The sequence below is a fragment of the Callithrix jacchus genome, chromosome 14 (assembly GCF_049354715.1).
Source record: "Callithrix jacchus isolate 240 chromosome 14, calJac240_pri, whole genome shotgun sequence".
In the NCBI taxonomy this organism is placed as follows: domain Eukaryota; kingdom Metazoa; phylum Chordata; class Mammalia; order Primates; family Cebidae; genus Callithrix; species Callithrix jacchus.
The window spans coordinates 28,439,670-28,467,208 of NC_133515.1; the positions used below are offsets into that span (position 1 = coordinate 28,439,670).

At 38.3% G+C, this 27,539-nt stretch overlaps 1 protein-coding gene across 14 annotated transcripts in view; it reads right to left on the reverse strand.

Moving 5' to 3' along the window:
* The window catches only part of DNAH6 (dynein axonemal heavy chain 6), a 411,305-nt gene that overhangs the window by 232,833 nt on the left and 150,933 nt on the right, over window positions 1-27,539 (reverse strand). For all 14 annotated transcript variants that reach the window (XR_013526431.1, XM_002807522.6, XM_035272122.3 and 11 more), the window contains 11 exons: window positions 22,781-22,877; window positions 19,896-20,115; window positions 18,442-18,606; window positions 18,246-18,359; window positions 15,413-15,538; window positions 15,183-15,338; window positions 14,744-14,905; window positions 9,277-9,414; window positions 6,504-6,671; window positions 3,206-3,354; window positions 1,742-1,849 (listed from right to left, as the gene is read on the reverse strand). Coding sequence is in view for 13 of the 14 variants with exons in the window: in XM_002807522.6 (XP_002807568.3) it covers window positions 1,742-1,849; window positions 3,206-3,354; window positions 6,504-6,671; window positions 9,277-9,414; window positions 14,744-14,905; window positions 15,183-15,338; window positions 15,413-15,538; window positions 18,246-18,359; window positions 18,442-18,606; window positions 19,896-20,115; window positions 22,781-22,877 (1,603 nt within the window). In the remaining variant the exon portion in view is untranslated. The remainder of the gene's footprint in view (window positions 1-1,741; window positions 1,850-3,205; window positions 3,355-6,503; window positions 6,672-9,276; window positions 9,415-14,743; window positions 14,906-15,182; window positions 15,339-15,412; window positions 15,539-18,245; window positions 18,360-18,441; window positions 18,607-19,895; window positions 20,116-22,780; window positions 22,878-27,539) is intronic.

The following is a 27,539-nucleotide window of genomic DNA, read 5'->3' on the forward strand; positions in this document are numbered from 1 at the left end:
CACAAACAGATGGAGAAACATTCCATGTTCATGGTGAGAAAGAATCAATATCATGAAAATGGCCATACTGCCCAAAGTAATTTACAGATTCAATGCTTTCCCTATCAAGCTTCCAATGACCTTCTTCACAGAACTGGAAAAAACCACCTTAAACTTCACATGGAACCAAAAGAGAGCCCGTATAGCCAAGTCAATTCTAAGTAAAAAGAACACAGCAGGAGGTATCACACCACCGGACTTCAAACTATACTACAAGGCTACATAATCAAAACAGCATGGTACTCTGACCAAAACAGAGATATAGACCAGTGGAACAGAACAGAAGCATCAGAGGCAAGACAACATATCTACAACCATAGAATCTTGGATAAACCTGACAAAAACAAGCAATGGGGAAAGGATTCCCTGTTTAATAAATGGTATTGGGAAAACTGACTAGCCATGTGCAGAAAGCAGAAACTGAACCCCTTCCTGACACCTTACACTAAAATTAACTCCAGATGAATTAAAGACTTAAACATAAAACCTGGCACCATAAAAACCCTAGAAGAAAATCTAGGCAAAACCATTCAGGACATAGGAGTAGGCAAGGACTTCATGATCAAAACACCAGAAGCATTGGCAACAAAAGCCAAAATAGACAAATGGGACCTAATCAAACTCCACAGCTTCTGCATGGCAAAAGAAACAGTCACTAGAGTGATTTGGCAACCAACAGAATCGGAAAAAATGTTTGCAGTTTACCCATCTGACAAAGGGCTGATATCCAGAATTTACAAAGAAGTAAAACAGATTTACAAGAAAAAAACAAAGAAGCCCATTCAAAAATGGGCAAAGAATACAAACAGACACCTTACAAAAGAAGACATACATGAGGCCAACAAACATATGAAAAAATGCTCATCATCACTGGTGATTAGAGAGATGCAAATCAAAACCACATTGAGATACCATCTCACGCCAGTTGAATGGCGATCATTAAAAAATCTGGAGACAACGGATGCTGGAGAGGATGTGGAGAAAAAGGAACACTTTTACACTGTTGGTGGGAGTGTAAATTAGTTCAACCATTGTGGAAGACAGTGTGGCGATACCTCAAGGCCTTAGAAATAGAAATTCCATTTGGCCCAGCAATCCCATTACTGCATATATATCCAAAGGACTATAAATCGTTCTACTATAAGGACACATGCACACGAATGTTCATTGCAGCACTGTTTACAATAGCAAAGACCTGGAACCAATCCAAATGCTCATCGATGATACATTGGACTGGGAAAATGTAGCACATATACACCATGGAATATTATGCAGCAATAAAAAATGATGAGTTCGTGTCCTTTGTAGGGACGTGGATGAAGCTGGAGAACATCATTCTCTGCAAACTGACACAAGAACAGAAAATGAAATACCGCATGTTCTCACTCATAGGCGGGTGTTGAACAATGAGAACACATGGACACAGCGAGGGGAGCACTACACACTGGGGTCTATTGGGGGGAATAGGGGAGGTATGGGGGGAGTTGGGGAGAGATTGAATGGGGAGAAATGCCAGATATGGGTGAAGGGGAGGAAGGCAGCAAATCACACAGCCACGTGTGTACCTATGCAACTATCTTGCATGTTCTTCACATGTATCCCAAAACCTAAAATGCAATAAAAAAAGAAATAGTTGACGATAAGAGTACCACTTGCTTCTGCGTGATAGCCATGCTTTACTTGGTAATGTCCAGAAACTTACCTGAACAGAAGAGCATCCTCTGTGAGAAATTTTGGCAAGTTGGAGTCTCGTAAAGCTCTTATCAACACCACATCTTCATTTAGGTTTGGGTTTTCTCTTTTTAAAGATCTAAATTCAAAGGAATATTTTGGATAATATCACAAGCACATAAGGTTGAATGTGATTTTCTAAACCTATGGGGAGGGCAGAGCCCTTCCTCTGAGGATTCCTGCTAGAAGGAGAGGATCATTTTCCCTTTTGTGCTCAGCGTTCATCTCCATCAGAGATGGAGATGAGAGACAAAGCCTGCAATGGCTACGCAGCCTTAAGGAGAATGACAAGGACATCTCAACACACTCCCCAATCCCAATTTCATTCAACCTGAATTTATAGCTCCCTCTATTCCTCTGATTTTCTTTTCTCTCTGCCCAGAATATCTTGCCTGTTCTTTGCCTGCTCTTATTTCCCCCTCAAAACCCAGCCTAGTGACTCCCTTCTCTAGAAAACTCCTGTCCTCTATCCTTCTCAGTGAACCTCGGGTGGGTACAGCCCTGTTGTTGCCCTCCCTGCATTGCAGCCTACATGACTGCACACTGGTCTGTCTCTATGACCCACTGGACTGTAGTCGTGCTCCTTCAGTGCAAGTGTTATCCAAAGTTCTTAGTATTCCTAGTCCTTAAATAGCCATCCTGTAAATAGGGGACATATATTCCTAGAGGTTAAAAGAACAGAGTAGGAAACTGCAGGGAGATCTGTGCAGAACCCAGTGTTACAGGAGCCAGGCAGAAGGTTCCTGGATGTGCAGAATCTGAGCCGATGAGTCAGGGCCTGAGAGGAAGGACTAGCGATAAAACAGGTCATCTTAGAGGCTCTGAACAAGTTGGGGGATTCCAGATATAGTCGTTTGAAGAAGTTATAAAGAGAAAAGTTGGGGCCTGAAAAGAGGAAAGACTCTTTCTTTACCAGACACTAGAAAGAAGCTTAGGCTTGGACCCCATTACAAAGACAAAGGTGAAATCTAAGACATAGCTGAACTGAATTGAAATGAAATGATGTTTCATTTACACTCCTGAGGCTTTCTCAGGTAACATGTATGACTGGCCTTGTTGCATATGCATAACAGACAGTGTGACTTTTAAGTCTAGTCATACCAACTTATGGTGGTAAAGGCTTTGGACACAAAAACCTAATGTCTGAATTTGAGTTCAGGGGAAGCGAATGTTATCCAAAGCCTACTTGGGGATGAGTTTCCATCGAGGATAACCATGTGAGGATTCAGTGAAGAACTGTCATGGGATGAGGAGAGAGAACCTGTGTCACTTTGTCATGGGAGTATCAAGGTAAGAATGATGACAACAGCAGCCAACATTTATTAATCACTTGCTGTGTGCCAGGCATCTCTCTGAGAGCCTTTCCTGATTTACCCATTTGATGTGTTTGATCACATGGTTTGGGATTTCACTCTTGACTACTTTGGTTTCTTACCCAGCCATGACCAGGACAGACTTCACAGCTCTCATGCCAAAGTCGTAGTGATCTTGCTGAGACAGCTGCTCACTGCAAAGCTTATACATCTGAGTCATTTTTCTTGCTAATGTTTTACTGGATTCAAATCCTTCTGAATATAGAATTACCTAGAATAGGAAAAATCATGCAATGCTTATTATATTGAATTGATATCAATGTATCTGCATGATATCAACATATTCAAAATTGACTTTAAGCATTATACCTTCCCAAGTTGTTATGTCATTTAATAAAGAAACATAAAGATTGAAGGGAAAAAGGCTTTCTGTGCCACAGAAAACTAGAAGGCAGAATATTGTGTGGGGTATACCTAGGCACTAACTCTGTTTTCCTTCTACAAATGCAGATATAGCTTTGGGGACATTTGGTTCAAGGAGCAGAAGAGCTCAGTTTTTGAAAATGTTCCTGTCATGAAAGTTTGATGGTGTTATTAGGCCCAAGTACAAAAGCAAGAATTGAGCTTCTCTGATGTGACAGGAGCGCCACCCTAGTGGACAGTGATTGCCACCAGCTCCCTTAGTTTCCCTAGGAGTCAGGGGAAGCCATGCAGATTGTCAGCCTCTCCTCTGCCTTTCTTCTGACAAGTTTCTGCATCCTTGGTTACGTTAATCAGATGATGCTTAGTGTCTTTGACAGTGAAGCTGGCTGTGGACCCTTTTTGCTATTTATATCTGCCTGAAAAACTGCAGTTGGCTTTAGATGCGGAATTTGGAATGAGGCAGAGTTCTTTCTGGTGTCTTGTTTTCTGCTCTATCCCTGCTGACTAGCATAGTGCTCTGCACACAGTAGGTGCTTAAAAATATTTACTGACAGGCCAGGTGCAGTGGCTCATGCCTGTAATCCCGGCACTTTGGGAGGCCGAGGCGGGTGGATTACTTAAGGTCAAGAATTCGAGACCAGCCTGACCAACATGGTGAAACCGTCTCTACTAAAAATACAAAAATTTAGCCAGGCTTGGTGAAAGGAGCCTATAATCCTAGCTACTTGGGAGGCTGAGGCAGGAGAATGGCTTGAACCTGGGAGGAGGAGGTTTCAGTGAGCCAAGATTGTGCCATTGTACTCCAGCCGGGCAACAGAGCCAGACTCCATCTCAAAGAAGAAAAAAATTCTGATGACAGAATCTAATTCATTTAAACTCTAAAAATAGTAAGAATAGCACTTGAAGACTAGACTTTTAAATTTGTCCTATCTATTACTGAGTAATATAACAATAGGACAAAGCATGAGGTGTGGACAACATGTTGGACTGGGCTCTAAACCTGCTTTTTTTTCTTACCAGGTTGGGACAATGAGCAAGTCATTTATTGTTCCTGTTTGTAGAGAGGGTCAAGTTACTACCTGCCTTACCTGCCCCCCCACCCCACCATGCCAACAGTGGGTACGGGGGACCCTTGAGTTGTTGTAAGCATTATTCTAATTGATATAGTTCGGATGTTTATCCCTATCCAAGTCTAACATTGGATTAAAATTCCCAGTGCTGAAGGTGGGGCTGATGGGAGGTGTTTGGGTCATAGGGGTGGATCCTTGATCCCCCATGGTTTGGTGCTGCTTTGCAATAGTGAGTGAGTTCTCCTGCGATCTGCTCATTTAAAAGTGTGGGGCACCCCCACCCACTCTTCCTCTCTCGTTCCTGTTTTTGCCATGTGCAGTGCCTGCTCCCGCTTCACCTTCCATCATGAGTAAAAGCTCCTTAAGGCCACCCTAGAAGCCTAGTAGATGCCAGCACCACCCTTTCTGTACAGCCTGCAGAGCCATGAGCCAATTAAACCTCTTTTTTTTAAATAAATTACCCAGTCTCAGGTATTTCTTTATGGCAATGCAAGACCTAATACACTAATATGGGCTGTAATTTTTCTAATGATAGGCTTTGGCACAATCTACTCTATTCTTAAGCAATTACTTTTATTTCACATATAAGAATATTTAAAATTAGCTGTTATCACAGGAATTTATTAGCTAAAGGAGTGATCTCTGCTTTCTGAGAAATTCCATCCTAAAGGGGTAGTGTCCCTTGTTATGAAATGCAGCACTGAGCACACAAGGGGCCTTCTGGAGTCCTAAAAATGCCTTATGTTTTGGTCTTGGTGGTCACATAGATGAATACATGCATAAGAATTCACTGAGCTGTACCCTTATGAGCTGTGCTCTTTATTGTGTATAAATTATAACTCAATAAAATGTGCCATGAAAAATATGCATAAAATGTATCCGGATGCAGTGGCATGTGCCTGTAGTCCTGGCTACTTAGAGGCCGAGGTGGGAGGATTGCTTGAGCTTCATTTGGTTCCAGCCTGGGCAGCATAGTGAGACCCTGTTTCTTTCTTTCTTTCTTTCTTTCTTTCTTTCTTTCTTTCTTTCTTTCTTTCTTTCTTTCTTTCTTTCTTTCCTTTCTTTCTTTCTTTCTCTTTCTTTCTTTCTTCTTTCTTTCTTTCCTTCCTTCTTTCTTTCTCTTTCTTTCTTTCTTTTTTAAAGTACAACATTTAAATATATCAATTCTTTTTTGAAAATTATTTTATTTTTAACTAATTAAATATTTATTTATTTATTTTGTGACTACATTATGGGATTGGCTAATTTTTATATTTTTGGTAGAGATGGGATTCTACCATATCGCCCAGGTTGGTCTCTAACTCCTGGGCTGAAGCCATCCTCCCACTTTGGCCTCCAAAAGGGCTGGGATTACAGGTCTGAGCCACTGTGTTTGGCTAAACACATCAATTTTTGGCTAGCATTTAAATTCTTGGCTATTTAAACCCAGTTTAAATAGAAAGATGCCTAATTAGATACAGAAAAAACAAACACAATTATAAAGAATTAATTTGTTAATGGTTACTATTTTTCAACTAAGTTGATACAAACTTATAAACCATCACCACCTACCATCATAGTGAGGCTTCTACTCAACATTCCTTGACTCCAGTAAAAAATAATGTGCAAAGAGAAATAAAAATAATCTGTGTGTTTGTAACCAATTTGGACATTTTAATTCCTAGAGAGGAACTGAAAAACCCCAATTAAATTCATTGATTCTTTCCAGTTTTAGGGGCCTATTATATTCCAGATGCAATTCTGGGTATTATGGATATAGCAGTAAACAACAAACATGCAGACCTTAACATTCCACGTCATAACAATCGTATCTACACTTAGTAATGTATAACCATTACTAGGGGCATTCATAAAGGAAACTTTCCACCTTGATAGAGTTGAATAAAAGAAAGTTTACATTTCTGCTGCTTCATAATGTGATGCTCACCTCTGCAATCAAGGCATAATTTGGAACCATCATCGCAAATGGTCTAAACAAGGCTTTCAAATTATCAGGCAATTCGGTTCTGCCTGCATAACCAGGATTCATCGTGATGAAGGCTGCACAAGTCATCACCAACTTTATTTCCCGCCCCTCAAACATGAATCTAGAGAGCTGTTCAAAGATAAAGTATAAGTTAACATTCCTCCAGACACTTGTAAATCTTTTGACCTAATTATTACTTGAATACAAGAGACATGTAATGAAGCAGTGAAGCAAAGACTACGAATCCTGCTGCTGCCCAACAGTGAACATTTCTGATTCTGTCCTGCCTACTTCACATCTCTTCTGGGCTCGGTGTTTCCTGATTTCTGCTCCCTTGCCTTGCCCAAATCGTCTCTTCCTTACTGGCCAAGTCCTAAGATCTTCTAGGCCTGAACATTTGCTGAGACTCTTTATCTCAACTTTCTGGTTTTTTGTTTGTTTGTTTGTTTGTTTTTGGGACAGGGTTTTGCTTTGTCTCCTCTGCTGGAGTGCAAGTGGCATGATCAGAGCTCACTGTAGCCTTGACATCTTAGGCTCAAGCAATCCTCCTACTTCAGCCTGCCAAGTAGCTGGGACCGCATGCATGCCCCACCATGCCCTGCTAATTTTCTATTCATCTTAGATTTACTGACCATTAAAGCTTCTCCACTCCCACTTTCTGGTATTCCCCAAGAAATTCCAATCTAATCTTAGTTCTTGAGTTGTTGAGGCCCCACTGTCACAGTTTTTGTCATCTCCCCTCCACTTTTACTCAAAAGCAAACACTTGTTGAACACCTGTTGCAGGTGAGGCACTAGGTGAGGCATGGAGGCACACAGCTGAAGGATCCTCACTCTTGAGCCCTCCAGAAACTCCCAAGCTTGCTGTCTGCAATCAACCTGGAAACCATGATCACAAAGCGCAACATATGCTACAGTGCAGGTGTGTGCAAAGCCCATGGGGGTAGCAGGCAACCTGCTTGGGATCTGAAGAAGGAAGAAGGATGTTTCAGGTAGGGGAACGGGGGCACCATTCCAGGAAAAGGGAGCAGGAGCAAGAAATCACTGGGTGTTCCGGAAATGACCAGCAATTCACTTTGCTAAAGGGCAAAGTTCCAGAAAGTATAGTTAGGCTGGGCCTAAGCATCTTGGCTGTTTACTGCTAATCTAAAACTAAGGAATTTAGATTTTGTCCCATGTTTGGGGGGAAGCAGATAAGACTTCTAAGTAGATCGATAGGATTAAAGTTGGCAGCGGAGAGGTTAGACAGGCTACAGACAGGGAGACCAGTGAGGAGGATCACTGGGGACATGAGAGCCAGAATTCAAGAGTTGTAAGTGGGGAGAAGTATCTTGCAGATAAAATTAACAAGATTTGGTGATGGCTTAGATTCTGGGACTGATAGTGATGGGTCAATTCCCGGGTGAGTTCTAGGTTTCTAGTTGGGCCACTAGATGAAGGTGCTATTAACAGGCATGAGGAATACAGGGGGAGACCAGGATGGAGTAGGGTGATGTGCCACAGCCTGGAGGAGAGAATGTGTGGTGCAACTGGGGACCATTTCTGCTGCTGTTGAATGGCTGCTCGTGCTAACAAACCTCTCCATTTCTGTGTTTTAGTTTATCTATGCCAGGGGATATACCCTACTCCAGCTGTCTCATTTGGCACTGGCAGCTTGAGAATGAGGCTGGTTATCTGCAGATGCTCTCCCATCTTCCTCTGCCCTCATACGGCTGTTCTCTAGTGACAAAGCTTCAATCCTGCCTCTGCCTTTACTCTCTCTGGTCCCTGTCCCCTTACTCCGTATACTTTGCTCTCAGTGAATTGCTCAGCCAGATGATAATCACTTGCATAATACAGACTATGCTATCTCTGTATTTAAAGATCTTGTATTTAATATAGGTCTCCCCAAAGCATGTGAGAACAGGAGAGAGTACAGATAAGGGAGCTTAGATTTTAGGATCTGATAAATTTTGGTGTCTGAAAATATTTTTTAACTTTGAATTACTTCCACCTATTACTTTGGGGGAAATGACATAGGAGGCTTCATATAGGTTTGGTGTAAGATGAAATATGTGTGAGCAATTACCACAATGACTTACACAATTTAGCAGCTCACTAAAGTCCAAGTCATGATTTCTTTTTACTTGTTCTATAACTTGCTTTTTTTGCAGAGGTGATAATCAAAATATTTAACAATTCTTACCAGGGTGCCTTCCAATGAGACAGCCCCTGCCTCTGAAACTAGGGCTGAGTCTAGAGTACTCCGGGCTATGCCAGGATGAACCCTTATTGGTGCATCCAGAGAGGTCTGGGGCTGTTCTGAAAGGACCAAGGGAATAGTGGGGGCCATCCCAGGGCTTGGAGCAGTGCTGTTTTTGTTTGCAGAGGCTGAACACCAGTGCTGCCCATTGTGACCAGATCTCAGAAGGTCAACACAGAGTGGTAGAGACTTGGTCCCAACCTTCACTGCCATCAGTCTCTGAATATGAACCCCCCTCTCTAGAGACATGCTTATAAGGGACTAAAACACATTTTAAATAACAGGGCCACTCAGTATCTTCATCTGACCTCATTCTCTTTAGATTTTCCAGTCCAGTTAGTTCTGGAGAGCCAAGGTACCCTTGAGATCCCGTAATCTGTGTAGCTATTCCTCCCTAACTTTTTTAGTACCTCCTTCCTAAAATGTAACTTCCTGTGAGTTAATTGCAAACTTAAGGACTGCTACCATGATAGTCGATTGCCCAATGCCTTACCTTTGCTGCTTTGGCATTCCTAATGGTAATGAGTTGCTGTGCAATGACAGATAGAACTTCTATGTCAATTCGATTAAATTCATCGAAGCAGCACCAGGCCCCTGACTGTGCCAAGCCACTGAAGAAGCGCCCCATCATCTGAAATCAAAATAAAGCAGTTCAGCTTTGTATTGCATAGTTCAACTCCTTCAAAAATTAAATTTTGAGCTGAAATGTAAAAAACGGTGGTATCTACAAATAAGCAATAGTTTTATGTGAATATTGGACTCTGTCAGAAGTAAACACTTTTCTACATGAAGAAATATCTTTTTGAGTCTAAGTGATTTGAATCTGTTTTATTTTTAAATAAAATGACAATCTGACCAATTTTTCTTCTTGCTTATAAACTCCACTCACCTCTGTAAATATGTAATAGATTTCCAAGTAATCTAACACATGGAATGTACAAACTTAAGGACTTTTAAAAAAACTTGAAAAGTTTTACTAATGGGAGATTTCCTTATCTTTAGAAGGTATTCTAGAAGGCAGACACACACAAGAACTACCGAGCAGAAGGCATAGCCGCGCAGATTATGGCAATGATTGTTAATTTCTTCTATAGCAGAATCCTAATGGTGGAGGAAAATAAGTACGTACCATCTAAAGTGTTGCATTTCTTTTGGGGACTTGAGGTATTGGTTAAGCATGTGTACAAATCTTGCATTATACCACAGATCTATCTCTTTAACAATAGAACTAATGGTTTTAAAATTTCAAGGTGGTCAACTGAACTACTTCCTCCCGTTCCTCTGATTTCCACAAAACACAGAGAGACTGATCGGTGTCTCTCTCTCCTTTTCTGTGTCCACACTTACACCTGTACTTGCTTGATAAAAACATAATGGAAAGGGAAACCAGCAGGAAGAAAGTTTTGAAAAAAAAAAAAGCTGGAATAGGCGAGGCACAGTGGCTCACGCTTGTAATACCAGCACTTTGGGAGGCTGAGGTGGGCAGATCACGAAGTCAAGAGATGGAGACCATCCTGGCCAACATGGTGAAACCCCGTCTCTACTAAAAATACAAAAACTAGGTGGGCATGGTGGTACACACCTGTGGGACTCCATGGGACATGTGAAGCCTGCTGGCCACACATTCTGTACTTCCACAGAGCTCTTGGTAGTTCTTTCATTCAAGGAAGGGCCATTTGGGGGAAACAAGCTATTTATACTAATTAAATTAGTTCTTCATGTATACTTATGAACCAAAATAAGTAAGATTCAAGAAAGAGAAGGAATGAGAAGAATGAACTAATGAGGAACTAACTTTAGAGAAAGTGGAGATAATTTAGAAGACAGAAAATAATTTTACAAAATTCAAATGAAATTCTCAGAGAGATGTGGGAGGGAAACACATTCCTAAAATAAAACAAGATACTCTATAAAAGGAATTAGTCAGAGATAAGAAATAGTCCCTGGAAATTAGTAATAATAAAGCCAAGAGAAGAGAAATTGAATGAATAGATGGAATGATAGCATGGACAGGACTAAAGACCAAGTTGGTGTTCTGTACAACAAAGCTGAGGAACGCTCCCATGTTGTGGAGGAACGGTCTTCATTTTTAGGATACATGTAAGCCCTGGCGTACATGCAGACTTTCCAAGGAATACTTATTAACAAACAGTTTTAAAGGAAATAACAGAGAAAATTCCGGATCTTGATCTGTGATACTGACTCTTTGCTAATATTTTTCTCTCTGAGAACATGTCTGTGGTCATGCTGGTTCTTCATTTCCATTTGTTCTTCAAAAATGACCCTCTTTCTCTGCCAGTCCTGGCTGTGCAGTTTGTGCCTGGCTGTGGAGGAGAGTGGGAGGTTTGAAATCCAGACCTGACATGGCTGGTGACTTGGTGAACACGTGCCACATGCATAAAGGCTGAGTAGATGATACTAGCAGCCTTGCTCTCATCCAAACCAAATCTTGCTATGGAGCATTGCCCCAGATGCAAAAACCTCCAGGGTGCCAAAGGAGCAGTTCCAAACATTGATCAGGAACACAGGAAGGCTTGCAATGACTGACTGGCTAACAAATACTTTTTCAAGTAGGGTAATTTCCAATTCTTTTTTTTCAACAAAAGTGAAGGACAGAGTCAATGCCTACAGGTCAAAGATAACCAGAAACACACCTGTAGTCAAACACAACTGGGTTTACCACTTGTTCCAGTAAGGGAGAACACACACTGGGGAACCAAGGATTCTGTCAGTGAAAGGACATTAGGAGGATTTGGGCTTGTGTTAGAAAATTCTGGGGAAGGGTCAGTGAAGAAAGGTTTTGCTTTGTTAATTTTTGAGAGCTACTGTAACAAATTGCCATAAACTGAATGGCTTAAAAGCAGCAGCAATTTATTATCTAACAGTTCTAGAGGCTAGAAGTCTGAAATCAAGGTATCAGCAAAGCCAAGCTTGATCTGAAGGCTCTCGGGGAGGATTCTTCCTTGTCTCTTTCTTGATAGCTCCTAGTGGTTGCTGGCGACCCTTGGGATTCCTTGGCTTCTTGTACTGCATCACTCTGATTTCTGCCTCCCGTGTACCTTCACTTGGCCATCTTCTCTGTGTGTCTATATGGACATTTTTCTCTTCTCATAAAGGCACTAGTTAATGGATTAGGGCCCATACAATTCCAGTATGACCTCATTTTAAACATCAGAATATTTACAAATATAGACTCAAATTAGGTAACATTCACAGATACTAGGCATGAGGATTTGAGCATATTTTGAGGGAACACAATTCAATCCACAACACTGTGGATTAGGTGCTGGTAGGATATCATAGTAATGTTACATAGAAGGCTGATGGATAGCTGGCTGAGGCTGTCATTAGTAAAGGTGAAGCAGTTACACAGGTTAGCCGGGAGAGGGGGATGTTAGATTATTTTTGTGGTTTGGACAGAGTTCTTCTGTGTTCTCAGACATGATTATGGCATCTCATTCCATAATGGATGTATTGTGACCTGGTCTGTAGTTGGTGGTCTGTGAAATTGTTTGTGTTCAACTGGAGAAACAAATAGTGTGAGTCAGGTCAGCTCTCAGCTGACAGCGGTCAGGGGCTATTTTGTTTTGGTTTTCAGAGATGAATTGTGTAGCAATTAATTGACCATTAGAAATAAGTTTTGGTGTTATTTCTCTCATTTTATTTTGTGATGATTTCTACTTTAAAAAATCCTTATATTTTGAAAGATTTCAAACATGGACAAGGGGTGAAAGAATGTATATATCATCCAGCATAACAATTACCAATATTCTGCTATTTTCAAAATACTCTCCAACATTTGTTGTTGTTATAGTATTTTAAAGCAAATCCTAGGCATCATATTATTTCACCATAAACTCTGTAACATGTAAAAACCCCAAAATTACCCAAATCAATACTGTTAACCTACTCAAAGAAAAATCCAATAATTATTTAATATCATGTTCAATTTTCCTCAATGGTACTAATATTATCCTTTTACAGTTGGTTTGTTCGATAAAGATACAAGCAAGGTAGAAACATTACATTTGGTTACTGTGTCTCTTAAATCTCTTTAAATTTATAGCAGTTCCCTGAATCCTCTCTCTTTCATGCAATTCATTTTTGAAGGTCTGTAAGTTATTTTTCCCCATAGAATTCCCAATTCCATATTTAGCTGATTGTATTCTTGTGGTGTTAACATGCTTCTTTATCTCACACACCTGTACTTCTTGAAAACTAGAGACTGAAGTAGATTTATAAGTTTGAAGTTTAATTGTTTTGAACAGGAATAATTGATAGCTTACATATCATAACAGGAGATACGTATTTCCTAATTGTCAAAGTTGTGACTGATCAGTGGATTACCTACTGTGCTTGTCCATTATACATTTTCCAATTAGTCTTTAGTGGTTTTAGCAATAAAGGCCATTGCTAGATACACTATTTTTTAAAGGTTGCAAAATACCAATTTATAATGTTATCCTTTCTGCATGTATTAATTGTGATTATTCTACAAGGAATTTTCCTCATCAACTTTTTTATTACCCCCCAAAACAGTCCTCAGAAAAGGCAGGATAAATACTTAATTCTTTTTCTTTATCAATTTTTCAAATAAGTTGTTGCTCTGGAAACCTCCAAGGTGATCAATGAGTTCTGTTTTATACTTTTTCATTAATCATTGTATATTAGTGAATTTAAAAATGTTTTATGTGTTTTGATCCCCTCCAGTTATTATTATCATTCTCACATTGTCCCATCTTTGGTCAGTGAAGAACCCCTTTTAGTAACATTCTGATTAATAATATGATCACATAAATTTTTGATGTTTTGCTGTTGTTGTTTCAGATAGGACAGGATGTTGCAGGCTCATTTTATGCAACATCCTAGAGCCAGCTCTGGTTACTTTTAGTAGCAACGGGTACTTAAGGCCCACAGTCTGGGTACTGGAGGTGATACTGTTTTTAAGCTGTCAGTGTCCCTTTTTAGAGGACAGAACTAAAAGATAACACCTAACAGAGGAAGAAATCAGTATCACAAACATATTAAAAACCTGCTACTCAGTTTTAAAAAGCATAAGCAAGCCAAGAAAACACGAGGAAATGATGTAAATAGGTATTTCATAGATGAGAAATCCTAGAGTATAAACATTTGAAAAGACATTCTACCTCCCTAGTGACCAGGGGAATACAATGGGATACCATTTCATACTTCTCAGATTGACAACAGTTATGGAGCCTGACAGCATGGGCAAGGATGTGGAGCATAGGCAGCTCTCATATTTTGAATTTTTTTTGTAATATTTTGAAAATATTAGAGATTTTCAAAAATATAAAAAAGTGGCACTTTTTTTGTTTGGAAGGTTTTCAACAAAAACATATTTATGTTAACATATAATAGGTTTACGGTTACTTTTTAAACAAATAAAAATATATATAAAACATATTTTATTTGTTTTCTTATTTCTAATATGGTAAATATCAACAGATGTAACCCATATGAGCAAAAGCTCTTTGGAAGTCTCAATAGTTTTTCAGAGTGTAAAGGAGTCCAATGACTAACAAGTTAGAGAACCACTGTATTGAAAACCTTACCTTGAATTCCCACCTCCCACATATTTCATGTTCAATATGCCATTCACTGAATTGCCAATTTCCTACCGTAAGCTTAGTCCTTATTCCTAGGTTTCCTTGCTATTCTATCTTATACCTCATTCATTTCTTTCTTCTTACTGACATGTATGGATTTTTTATTTTTTCACCATTTGACAAATCATTCCTAGCCTTGATTCTTACCCAGACTACCCACTATGTGTTGACTCTTCTCCTTGCTCTATTCATTCCACTTTAGCCATTCATTGCCTCATTTCTTTTCCCTTGCTTGCGATCACTCCATCCTCACCTTATTTTGTTATGTCATGTTGCAAATAGAGAAAAACACATAAAACACTCAATGTTAATATTCAGGTGCAAGAACTATACCTTGTAGTCCAAACCTTCAGAACAGTTAAAGACCACACACTGGATGGCAAGAGCTTTTGCCAGATCTTTAGTAGTCTCTGTTTTCCCAGTGCCAGCAGGACCAGCTGGTGCACCCCCAAGGTCAAGTTGCAAAGCTCCCATGAGGCATAGATAGCAGCGATCCTGAAGAAAGCAATGAATTATCAATACAAAGGGAACCGACTCTGGTCACAAATTAAGTCATTTCCTTTCTATGGGGGAAGGATTACTATTTTCTGTGAAAAATATAGCAGTTTAAATACACCAAAAGATCCACACACATAAATAATGCAAATCTTTGCTTTACAAACATGTATTCATAGTAAATCCTTTGAAAAGTTAATGTCATATAAAACTTTTTAAGACTTTTGACTGAAAAACACTCTTGTGTCAATATTAACTTAAGTGATCAATAACTTACTGTGAGAGGAGTAATAACCAATCTTGGGCATGCACCCAAATATTCATAGCCATAAGTGTACTGAGAGAGCGCCATTCTGGCCACACAATTGTCCACGTCTGTATCCCAGTAATAGCGCAGTTGTCTCTGCCAGTCAAAGGATTCAACTGTCTCCACCTATATGCGATATACATATTAGATATGCTCATTTCAGAAAGAAGTATATAATTTTACTTAAATGAAATAGTTACCTTAGACTGTATAAGTTCAGTGACTATATCTCTTGCATGTACATCAATAGTAATCAATGCAGTTAGGATGTTTCTGTGTAATTTTGGAATACTGCCTCGAACTATTGTAGCCAGGGCATTTAATCTCTACAAATTAAAAAAAAATTGTCATGGTGAATTTTCCAATATCAGCTTACATATATACATTATCTCTTTCACCATTTAATTTGGAGAGACATTGCTAAAAATCATCTAATTTTAAGAATCTGTAATTCTGTGACCAAACAGGACAATACTTTTATTTAATTCCCATAAGACTTATGTGAAATACATACTATCTTTATCCCACTGTACATTTGCAGAAACTGGAGGTCAGAGAGCGTAAGTAACTTAATGGCAGTCACACAATTATGAAGTAACAAAAATGAGACCTGAGTAGACATTTGCCTTGAGGAAAGCCCATGCTCTTAACCACTATGTGATGATTCTCTAGAGGAGCATGTTCTCCCTAAAAATTAAATGTAGTTAAAGGTGATACTCTTCAATTTTAGGGGTGGTTTTTCCATTGATAATCAGAAAATCTGAGCATTTTAACCTAGCCAATAATTGATTAAATGAAAACATTTTTGGAAAGAGTGAGCTAAATTTTTACTTGATTTTTACTAAATAATTAAATCTTTTTCAAAGAAAAGCAGTGCCTCTGAGGACCTTGCACCATTGTGCTGAAATGTCACTTAGGCCAACCCTGATGTGGGACCACCTCTACGTAGAGGCAATGGAACTTTCTTTAGGGAGTCATTTCTCTTTTCTGAAGCTTTGGAGATGAAATTTATTTGAGGAATTTCATGAGAGTGTTGTCTCTTATTTCAATAAAGTTGTTTTATTCAGTAAATAAATATTTATTGAATGTTTACATATAAATATATAGAGAGAATTGTTTTATTTCAATAAAGTTATTTTGTTCAATAAAGCTGTTTCATTTTTCTGTTTTAAGAGTGAATCTTCAATGTAGTATTGCTTGGAAGTAGAATTGAATTTGGAGTTAAAGTTGGCCTAGGTCCTTACCAGACATACTGTTTGTAAATGTTTTCCTTAATTCTCTAGGTTGCCTCTTCACTCTGTTGATTGTTTCCCTTTGCTGTGCAAAAGCTTTTAAGTTTGATATAATCCCATTGATGTATTTTTTGCTTTTATTGCTTGTGCTTTTGGTATCATATCCAAGAAATCAATGCCAAAGCCAATGTCAAAGATTTTCACCTATGTCTTCTTCTAGGAGTTCTACAGTTTCGGGTCTTACATTTAAATCCTTAATCCATTTTGAGTTCATTTTTGCATATGGTGTAAGTTAAGGGTCTAATTGCTCCTACAACTCAATAGCAAAAACCAAATAACCCAATTAAAAAATGAGCAGTGGACTAGCATAGACATTTCTCAGAAAAAGGCATACAAAGGGCTAACTAGGTATATGAAAAAGGGCTCAATGTCACTAATCATAAGGGACATGCAAATAAAAACCATAATGAGATGTCATCTCACAACTGGTAGGGTGACTATTCAAAAAATCAAAAGATAACCCATGTTGGCAAGGGCGTGGAGAAAAGAGAACCCTGGTATGCTGCCAGTGGGAATGTAAACATGGTGCAGCCATTACGGAAAACAATATGCTGGCTCCTCAAAAAGTTAAAAATAGAACTACCATATGACCCAGTAATCCCACTCTGGTACATATCCAAAAGAAATAAAGTCAGGATCCAGAGGAGATTATCTACACTCCTACATTCATTGCAGCATTATTCACAACAGCCAAGATGTGGAAAAACCTAAGTGTCCATCCATGGATGAATGAATAAAGAGAATGTGAGCTGGGCATGGTGGCTCATGCTTGTAATCCTAGCACTTTGGGAGGCCAAGGCAGGAAGATCACTTGAGGCAAGATTTTGAGACCAGCCTGAGCAATACAGTGAGACCTTGTCTCTACAAATAATAATAATAATAATTATCCGGGTGCTATAAATTTATCCCTGCACTCCAGCCTGGGAGACAGAGTGAGACCCTGTCTCTTAAAAAAGAAAAAAAAAAAAAGAAAAGAAAATGTGGTATACATATACAATGAAATATTTATTATTCCATCTTAAAAAAGGAGGAATCCCATCACCTGTAACACCATGATTGAACCTGGAGGATATTAAGCTAAATGAAATGAGTCAGTCATAGAAAGAGAAGTCCTGCATGATCTATTTACATGAGGTCTAAAATAGCTAAATTTATAGAAAAACAGTAGTATGGTGATTACAGGGAGCTAGAGAGAGGGGGAAATGTGGAGTTGCTGTTCAACAAGTATAAAGTTTTAGTGCAATTTAAATGCTATTTAGTAAAATAGCATTTCCTAGCTATAGCTAAAAGCTCTTGATGGTATTTAAATTCTTTGAATCATTTATTATATGTTAGTCACCTGACAGTTCTACAAAATAGCAGAAATAGAATTAAAGCCTAGAAATAGAAATGGCATGAAGCTGGAGGTTTTCCTGGACTAAATAAACTTCCCTGAGAGGTATCCAGGAACTAGTGAACACAGTTTGTCCTTAAAAGTTGCAAACCATTATAACCCTGATGTTTTACTCTGGAATTGTTTTTCCTCCTATTTTCACAAGTGTTCATATAAATACTACACAAACATTGAAGTAGTATCTCTAAAAAAAGTGGAACACAATTTTAGTGAGAATTCCAAAACTTTGTAAGTCATGTCAGCACATGAGAATTTCTGAAATAAAGTGAATTTGCATTAACCATGCTTAAAAAACCCACACTAAGACCATCTTGCAAGTCAACAATGTCACTGCGTCATAGATCTCACCTCAAAATTTACTTTTTCAAAATCCTCCAGGGCTGCTATATGATTATTTTCTTCAGTTTCCAGGCATTCGGTCAAATCACGGCACCACATAATTTGAGAAACAGTCAGGATAACCTGCGAGAAAACATCCTTCTTAAATATGTGATGTATATCACCAAAAAATAATTCAGAAATATGAAATGTGAGTGTGAGTTACTTGAGAAGGGTGGCCAGCAATCACCCAGTCTGTCCTCAGCTTCCCCTGATAGTCAGCGATGGCAGCTTTGCACAGACGCCGCAGAGATGTGAACATGGCTTCTTCCACTTTACCAAGCCATTCTTCTACATTGCCTCGGGCCTTGAGGCCTTTCCCCAAGCTAACCTAAAAGGTAATCAGAGCACTGATGAAGTGGCTTTTGTGGGACTTGTAAGCTGTATACCTTCTGTATTTCCATGACAGAATCCTGAGCTACATAAACGCTGAAGCCTGACCGCAAACACTGAAACTTCTATTGATATTCCACTAGACAGCTATCTCCTTTCGCCCCACCTATTGCTTCATTTTACTGCTTCCACTTGGAGTCAACTCCCTGAAAGAGGAGTCTATATGCACTGCATGGATTTCTTCACTTATTTTCACTTTCCTACTTGCTGCCATCTGATTTTTGTCCCGGATCACTTCTGTAAACCTGTCTTTATTAAGGTTACCCAGGTCCTCCCAACTCGAAAGTTCAAATGACACTTTCTGGTTCTTGTATCTATTTTTTTGGACTTCCAATGGCCTGTCATGATTGGTTTGGTTTCTTTCATCTGCTCTTCTTCTAACCTGTCTTTAAATTTCATGTTTTACTAGATTCTATCTTTGGTCTTCTCCTTTCTCTTTTGCACCAGTGATGAGCAAATTCTTTTGCAAGAGGATCAATTCAGAACAAATAAAATGTTTGTATGTTCCCATAGATACACACTGTGTTCTTACTGGACCCAATTCCTTGGCATTTCTCTGCACAGTTCCTGTGTCTGAAATGTCACCAATGTCCGTGTAGAAGATACTCCCACTTCCATCTTATTTGACTTTGTGTATGTGTACATATGTGTGGCTCTCCTCTGTGAAGTCACTTGGTTCCTCACAGTGTGCTAATATATTCACTCTCTTAGTGTTCCCGATATACCGGGAGCTGGGCAATGCCCTGGAGATGCTGCCTCTAGCAACTAACATTTCCATAGTGCTTACTGGGTACTGCTTTAAGGAATTTATGTATACTAACCCCTGAACAGGCTCATCATTCCATTAATCAGATACAATTACTAATCCCCATCTTTTGGATGAGATTAAAGGGTAGGACTTAGTCCAAGTGGCCTGATAGTAGAACCAGTGCTCTTAAGTCCACTGGTGTGCCTTTTGTGGAGAGTTGAATAAGACATTGTTTCAGTTTTCTCCACTCTATTTCCAACAACAGAACACATGTCTTTGTTACTGTATTTTCTGTGGTGATTTACAGTTGTTTTTTTGACTACTTCTTTGCTAGACTTTGAGCTCTTTGAGGGCAAGAATTTTATCTTGGTTATTCTTGAAACTGCGGAGCCAGCAGTGTATTTGTATGCTTAGAGCCAGAATAACCCTAGAATAGTAACAAAGTTCATCATAAAGAAATATAAACAAAAGCACCTCACCCTTTCTCCCTCTGGTGACAGCATTGCTAAAATATCATTAGTATAAACCTTTTCTGGTTCTCCATCAATACCAGGAATCTTTCCTTCGGCAGGAGGCATGAGAGCAAATTCGAGCTTTGAAATGGAGTCGAAGCATTTCCTTAAGTGTGGCTGTACAGCCTGTGGATTTCGTGTCTGGGCCAAAATCTCCAGAAGTTCATCATTTGACAAGAAGTAAAATCTGCATTAAAGAACATCCTTAAAATGTAAGTTGAAATTGAAGTAAAGTCTTAAATAGACATAAAAGATAAATTCCTTAGCCACATCTCTTCCCTGTCTACCAATTTCCTGGACCTCCAATTATTCGGGTCATGGGTTTCTGGGGAGGCCACATATCTCTAAACATGATTTCTGTGAAAATTAGTGATGATGCTCCTAGGTGTGATGATGCATACTTAGAATTAGTGCCTAGTACATAAAAGATACGTACATAAAAACTGTAAAAAAGCTAGAAACAGTTGTATTCACATATCTGTTTTACCTGGCTTTAAGCCTCCAGAGTGAAAACCTATTATTTGTTTTCCCTAAAATCTGGCCTAGTATGTCACACATAACTGGTATTCAGTACATGATCCTTTGAAGAGTTAATAGATGCATAGGTAGTTACAGGAGAACCTTATTGGGTTCTGTGAATGTGTTCTGGGCCATTCTCTTAACTCAAAGGTATTCGCCATTCCCTGCAGCACATACTACTGTGAAAAGGGGCATAATATAATTTTGCCAGCACACCATTTCCAACCATGTGAAGCTATGTAGAAACAAAACATTTATGTATATTTCAATATTATTACCAGCAAGACAGGTAAAGGAAATTATAAACTTACAGAAGATTATTTTGCCATAGATTGGGGTTGGCAAATAACAGCCCACAGGACAAATCTGGCCCACCACTAGTTTTTGTAAATAAAGCTTCATTGTCACACAGCCATGCAGACATACTGTCTGTGGCTCCTTTTGTGCTACAATAGTGGACCTGGCTACAGAGACTGTAAAGCCTACAAAGCCTTGAGTATCTACTATGTGACCTTTTATGAAAGAAAAATTATTTGTGTCTAGATAACCCAGAATGGCAGTCTTTGTGTAATATAGTTTTTGTATTATATTTAATCTCTCCAAATCACAAAAAAGGAATTTGATTTATTATTCCAACTGACTATCCTAGTTCATATGAAAACAGGTTAGAGCAATTAACTATTCATGTTTAAGACAGTGATTTCTAAATTTTTTTTTCAATCAAGGATTCTTTTTATTGCTCTTCCTATCTCCAACTCGCTTATGTTTTGGATGACTAAATGTAAAAACCAGCATTTAGTAAATGCTCTAGATTGTTGATTGTCAACTTAGCAATATCCCTGCATCAGGGAAAAGCTGGAATGACATTTCTAGAATCTCTTTCCAGTAAAGTTTTAATTTAGATGCTGCCTATGAGATGCTCTTCTATGTGACTGAGAAGGTGGAAGGAAGCAAAGCCATTACCCCCCAACCTGAGCATGGATGAATGAAGTGGGTGGGATTTTATCTTTGGTTTTCAGGTGTCCTCCTGACAATTCCTCCCTTTCTTATTGCAGGAAGCCGAGACTTTGGTGGCACTTCCTTGAGACCTCTGCCTGTATTTCTGGATTTCCTCAAAGTGGTCCCCAGTTCTTCCCTTCCTCTGCCTCTAGCACCAGCGAAAACTTCTAATTCCATGAATGAAACTTTTGCTCTAAACACCTAGAGGGCTTCTGTGTTTTTGACCAAACCTTTCCCAAGTAATATAACCAGATGTTAAAGTTTCAGTTTTGGCTGAAGTTCTAAGACTAGAGTTGTCACATTTCAAAGTGAGATGTCAGGTCACCTGGGGCTGACTCATAAGGAGATGGGTAAAGACTCTGGAATCCTCACTTGCCTGAGGATATGAAAGTGTAAAAGCTGAAGAGGCTGGACAGCTAGAGATAGGAATATTTTTTTGGCAGAGAGATGTGCTAAGGGTGCTTGCTATGCCCATGAGAAAGGGTGGGGTTTACTCTCCTCAAGACTAGGCATCTTGGAAAGCTTAACATGGATTTCCACCAATTAACCTAAAGAAAATTGCTCAGGCAACACCAGTCTCTAACCGTTTATGCACACATCTGTGCACACATACACACATGCACAGGCACACATATTCATTCAACAGTAAAATGATAAAACAATGGGGTGATGAAGAATCATTTTAATTTGTGAGATCTAAAAATCAAAACAATTGGACTCATGGAGATAGAGAGTAGAAGGATGGTTACCACAGGCTGGGAAGGGTAGTGGAAGGATTGGGGTTGGGGAGATGGGGATATTTAATAGGTACAAAAAATAAGAAGAGCAAATAAGACTTAGTATTTGATAGTACAACAGGATGACTATAGTCAATAATAATTTAGTCATCAATAATAATAATTTAATTGTCAATAATAATTTAATTGTACATTTAAAATAACGAAGAGAGCATAACTGAATTCTTTGTAACACAAGGACTAAATGCTTATGGAGATTAATACCCCATTTTACATGATGTAATTATTATGCATTATATACCTATGTCAAAACATGTTATGTACCCCTTAAATATACATACCGATATACCCATAAAAATTAAAATAAAATAAAATAATTTTGGCAACTTAGATACTTACCCACTTAAATATTTATTGAATATTGTATATTTGTCCTTGAGATTTATACTCCCCAGTTAAGATAACTAGTTGTATTTTCATTTTCATAGATCTTTTTGTCTCTCTAGTTCCTTGATGCTTTGAGGTTATAACTATAACCTCAACTTGATCAACAATTATAACTACTAGAAAGTATCTTAGGTTGCTTTATAAACTTACCTTGGAAAGATAACTCTTTTTGATTCTAAGTATGCCTCTAGGCACTTCTGAATTTGGTCAAGTAATGCATTATTGTTTTGAAAAGTTTCCAGAAGTCCTGTTAATTTAAAAAAACAGTATTGGTAAAACTGTGTTAAAATCAAATTTTTTTTCAGAAAAAATTATCACTTTAAAATATAATCAATTTATGAATCTTCTTTCTAGAAAACTCTTTAATAAAACTCTTTAATAAAAATATGCTTTGAAATGTCCAAATCTAAAGTTAAAATTAGTCATGAAACTGAAATGACAGTAAAAAAATTACAATCACATCATCAGCAAACGCTGACAGTTTGACGTCCTCTTTACCAATCTGGATGTCCAGACAGTATCTGCTGTCTTCAAGAGACTCACCCAACCCATAAGGACTCACATAAACTTAAGATAAAGGAGTGGAAAAAGATATTCCAAGCAGTAGTAGTTATTCTTATGAAAGACAAAACAAACTTTAAAGCAAAGCCATTTAAAAAAGACAAAGAAGGATATATAATGATAAAAGGACTTTTCCAACAAGAAAATATCACGGTTCTAAATATATATGCACCTAAAACTGGAGCTCTCAAATTTATGAATTTATAAAACAATTACTACTAGACTTAAGAAATGAGATAAACAGCAACACAACAACCGTTGGGGGCTTCAATACTCCACTGACAGCACTAGACAGGTCATCAAGATCGAAAGTCAACAAAGAAACAACTTAAACTACACCCTAGAACAAATGGACTCAAACAGATATTTACAGAACATTCTACCCAACAAATGCAGAATATACATTCTATTCATCAGCACATAGAATATTCTCCAAGATAGACCATATGATAGGCCACGAAACGAGTCTCAATAAATTTAAGAAAATCAAAATTATATCAGGTACATTCTCAGATCATAGGTGCATAGAACTGAAAATCAACTCCAAAAGGAATTCTCAAAACCATACAAATACATAAAAATTAAATAACCCTAAAGACTCATTCGAATAGCTCCTAGAACTGATCAATGAATCCAGCAAAGTTTCAGGATACAAAATTAATGTACATAAGTCAGTAGCTCTGCTATACACCAACAGTGACCAAGCTGAAAATCAAATTAAGAACTCAACCCCTTTTATAATAGCTGCATAAATAAATAAATAAATAAATAAATAAATAAAACACTTAGAAATACACCTAACCAAGGAGGTGAAAGACCTCTACAAAGAAAACTAGAAAACACTGCTGAAAGAAATCATACAACACAAATAAATGGAAACACGTCCTATGCTCATGAATGGGTAGAATCAATATTGCGAAAATGACCATACTGCCATAAACAATCTATAAACTTAATGCACTTATCATCAATATACCACCATCATTCTTCACAGAGTTAGAAAAAATTGATATGGGACCAAAAAAGAGCCCACATATCCAAAGCAAGGCTAAGCAAGAAGAACAAATCTGGAGGCATCACATTATCTGTCTTTAAACTGTAGTACAAGGCCATAGTCACCAAAACAGCATGGTACTGGTATAAAAATTGGCACATAGACCAATGGAACAGAATAGATAACCTGAAAATAAAGGAAAATACTTACAGCCAGCTGATCTTCAACAAAGCAAGCAAAAAACATCAAGTAAGGAAAGGACACTCTGTTCAACAAATGGTCCAGGGATAACTGGCAAGCCACACGCAGAAAAATGAAACTGGATCTTCAGTTCTCACCTTATACAAAAATCAAATCAAGGTGGATCAAACACTTAAATCTAAGACCTGAAACCATAACAATTCCGGAAGATAATATTGGAAAAAACCCTTCTTGACACTGACTTAGGCAAAAACTTCATGACCAAAATCCCAAAGCAAATGCAACAAAAACAAAGATCAATAGATGAGACTTAAACTAAAAACCTTCTTCACAGCAAAAGAAACAATAAGCAGAGTAAACAGAGAACTCACAGAGTGAGAGAAAATCTTCACAATCTGTACATCTGGCAATGGACTAATATCCAGAATCTACAAGGAACTCTAAACAAGTCAGCAAGAAAAAAGCAATCCCATCAAAAAGTGAGCTAAGGACATGAATAGACAATGCTCAAAGAAGATATACAAATGGCTTACAAACATATGAAAAAATACTCAACACCACTAATTATCAGAGAAATGCAAATCAAAACCACAATGTGATACCACCCTACTCCTGCAAGAATGGCTATAAAAAAAAGAAAAAAATGATAGATGTTTGTGTGGAGGTGGTGAAAAGGGAACACTTTTACACTCCTGGTGGGAATGTAAACTAGGACAACCACTATGGAAAACAGTGTGGCGACTCCTTAAAGAACTAAAAAGTAGATCTACCATTTGATCCAGTAATCCCATTACTGGGTAACTACCCAGAAGAAAAGAAGTCATTATATAAAAAATATTATTGCACATGCATGTTTATAACAGCACAATTTGCAACTGCAAAAAATACAGAACCAGCCCCAATGTCTATTCATCAATGAACAGGTAAAGAAAATGTGTGTATATATGCCATGGCATACTACTCAGCCACAAAAAGTAATGAAATAATGCATTTGCAGCAACCTGGATGGATTTGGAGACCATTATTCTAAGGGAAGTAAATCAGGAATGGAAAACCAAGCATTATATGTTCTAAATCATAAATGGGAGCTAAGCTATGAGGACACAAAGGTGTAAGAATGATACAATGGACTTAGGTGATGAGGGGTAAGGGTGGGAGGGAGGTGAGGGATGACAAGATAAAAGACTACACATTGGGTACAGTGTACACTGCTTGGGTGGTGGGTGCACCAAAATCTCAGAAATCCCCACTAAAGAAGTTATTCGTGTAACCATATATCACCTGTTACCCCAAAACCTATTGAAATACAAATAAATAAATAAAAGAAATGCAATGGCAGTGGTATGGTCTTTTCAATAAAAGGTATTAATTAAAAAATTAAGAAAGATAATTTTAGTAAAATTAAAGTACACTGTTAATATTTTAAAAGCTTTGGTATTATTTGATAAAGGAATGCTCTAATACATTAAAATGGGGGACATTGACTAGGAATTTTAACTATTACCTTTAATAATAATTTAAGTATTTACAAAGTGTGAACAAGTATATTTAATATAAAATATTTTTAGCTGGTGTATCCCAGTTTTGGGGGACTAGGAGTACAAATCCAAAGCCAAGCAGTTGCCTTCTCCTTGACTCTCCAAACCAAGCCAGAGTCTCTACCTACTCATTGTCTGTAAGTTTCTTACTGGCACCTTTTCTGTATCCTCTGCTGTCTTTAAATGCCAAAATTGTGGGGACAGGATACTATTTCTTTATCACTAAACTACAGCTCCTTAAGGAGCAAGATACATGTCTTGTTTATCTTTGTAGTTTTGGTGCCTATCACAGTAGCTAATATCCCCACCTGCCCAAGAATCAAATCCACAGTCTTTATCATGGTTTCCAAGGGTCTATATAATCAATGAGCAGTCAGATGCCCAGCCCCCACCTAAGTACTCTTGCCTCTCTTGCTTCACCACCTAAGCCCTTCTTCTGCATTCCACTTCAGCTCACATTGGCTTTCTTGCAAACAGTTGTGCATGTGAAGCATGCACTTGCCTTGAGAGCCTTGCTTTGATTTTCCCTCCTCCTTTAACAATGTTCCTTTGATAACATACATGACTCACTCCCTTGTTTCTGCTCAAAGGCGTTATAAAAAAAGAGCCTTCTGTCTATCTGTCTGTCTCTCTCTCCCTCCTTCCCTCCCTCCCTCCTGCCCCCGGCCCCTTTACTCTACTTTTTTTTTTCATAGCTTTATCATCACCTAAAATGATCTATACAAGTCATATAAGTCTCTGTTCTTATCTTATATCCTTAGAAGCAGATGTATTTTTGAATCAATTTTTTTTTAAATTTCAGAAGTTATATTTTATAACAAGTCTAGTAGGGACTGTGACAGCACTCTGTAATCAAACAGTTTTCACAGCAAAATGTTTCAACATGACAAGTGACTGCAGTAGACAGAAAAATGGCCCTTTAGAGATGTTCATGTCCTAACTCCCCAAACCTGTCAATATGTTAGTATACGTGGAAAAGAACTTTGCAGATGTGATTAAGTTAGATCAGGATCATGTGATGAAGAGACTGTTCTGGATTGTCTGGTGGACTGATCATAAATAGGCCATTATAAGAAGGAGGCAGGAAGGTTGGAGGCTGATAAGGAGATGTGATGACAGAAACAAAGGTTAGTGTGCTGAGATTACAGGCTGGAAGAGAGCCATGAGCCAAGGAACGTGGGCCGACTCTAAAAGACCCAAAGAGTTTTCAATTCTGTTATTCCATGTAGTGTTCTTTTCCATTTCTGTCTTATGTCAGAGTTTTTGGGCAAAGAGTACAACCCAGAAACCGCTGCAGGGAAGCTGTCTGAGGATATTTACCAGGCTGCACCATGTGCTGCTATTTCCTGAACAACAGGCAAGCTTTCCAAGGCTTTTACTTAAAGCATAAAGTTCAAGAGCCACATATATGCGCCCTGAAAGACTTTGATTCCACATCCACAGAAACAGAACTTATTAAAACACATTTCAACCTTGAGACTAGAAATGCAATAAGTGGTAATATTTTTTAACTCGTTTTAACGAATTCATCAAAAATAGGGCATGGGAATTTTTGGCTATAAATCTGTGGAGGAGCTTTAACAGAGTATCAACTGAATGCGAATGTTTGTCTCCT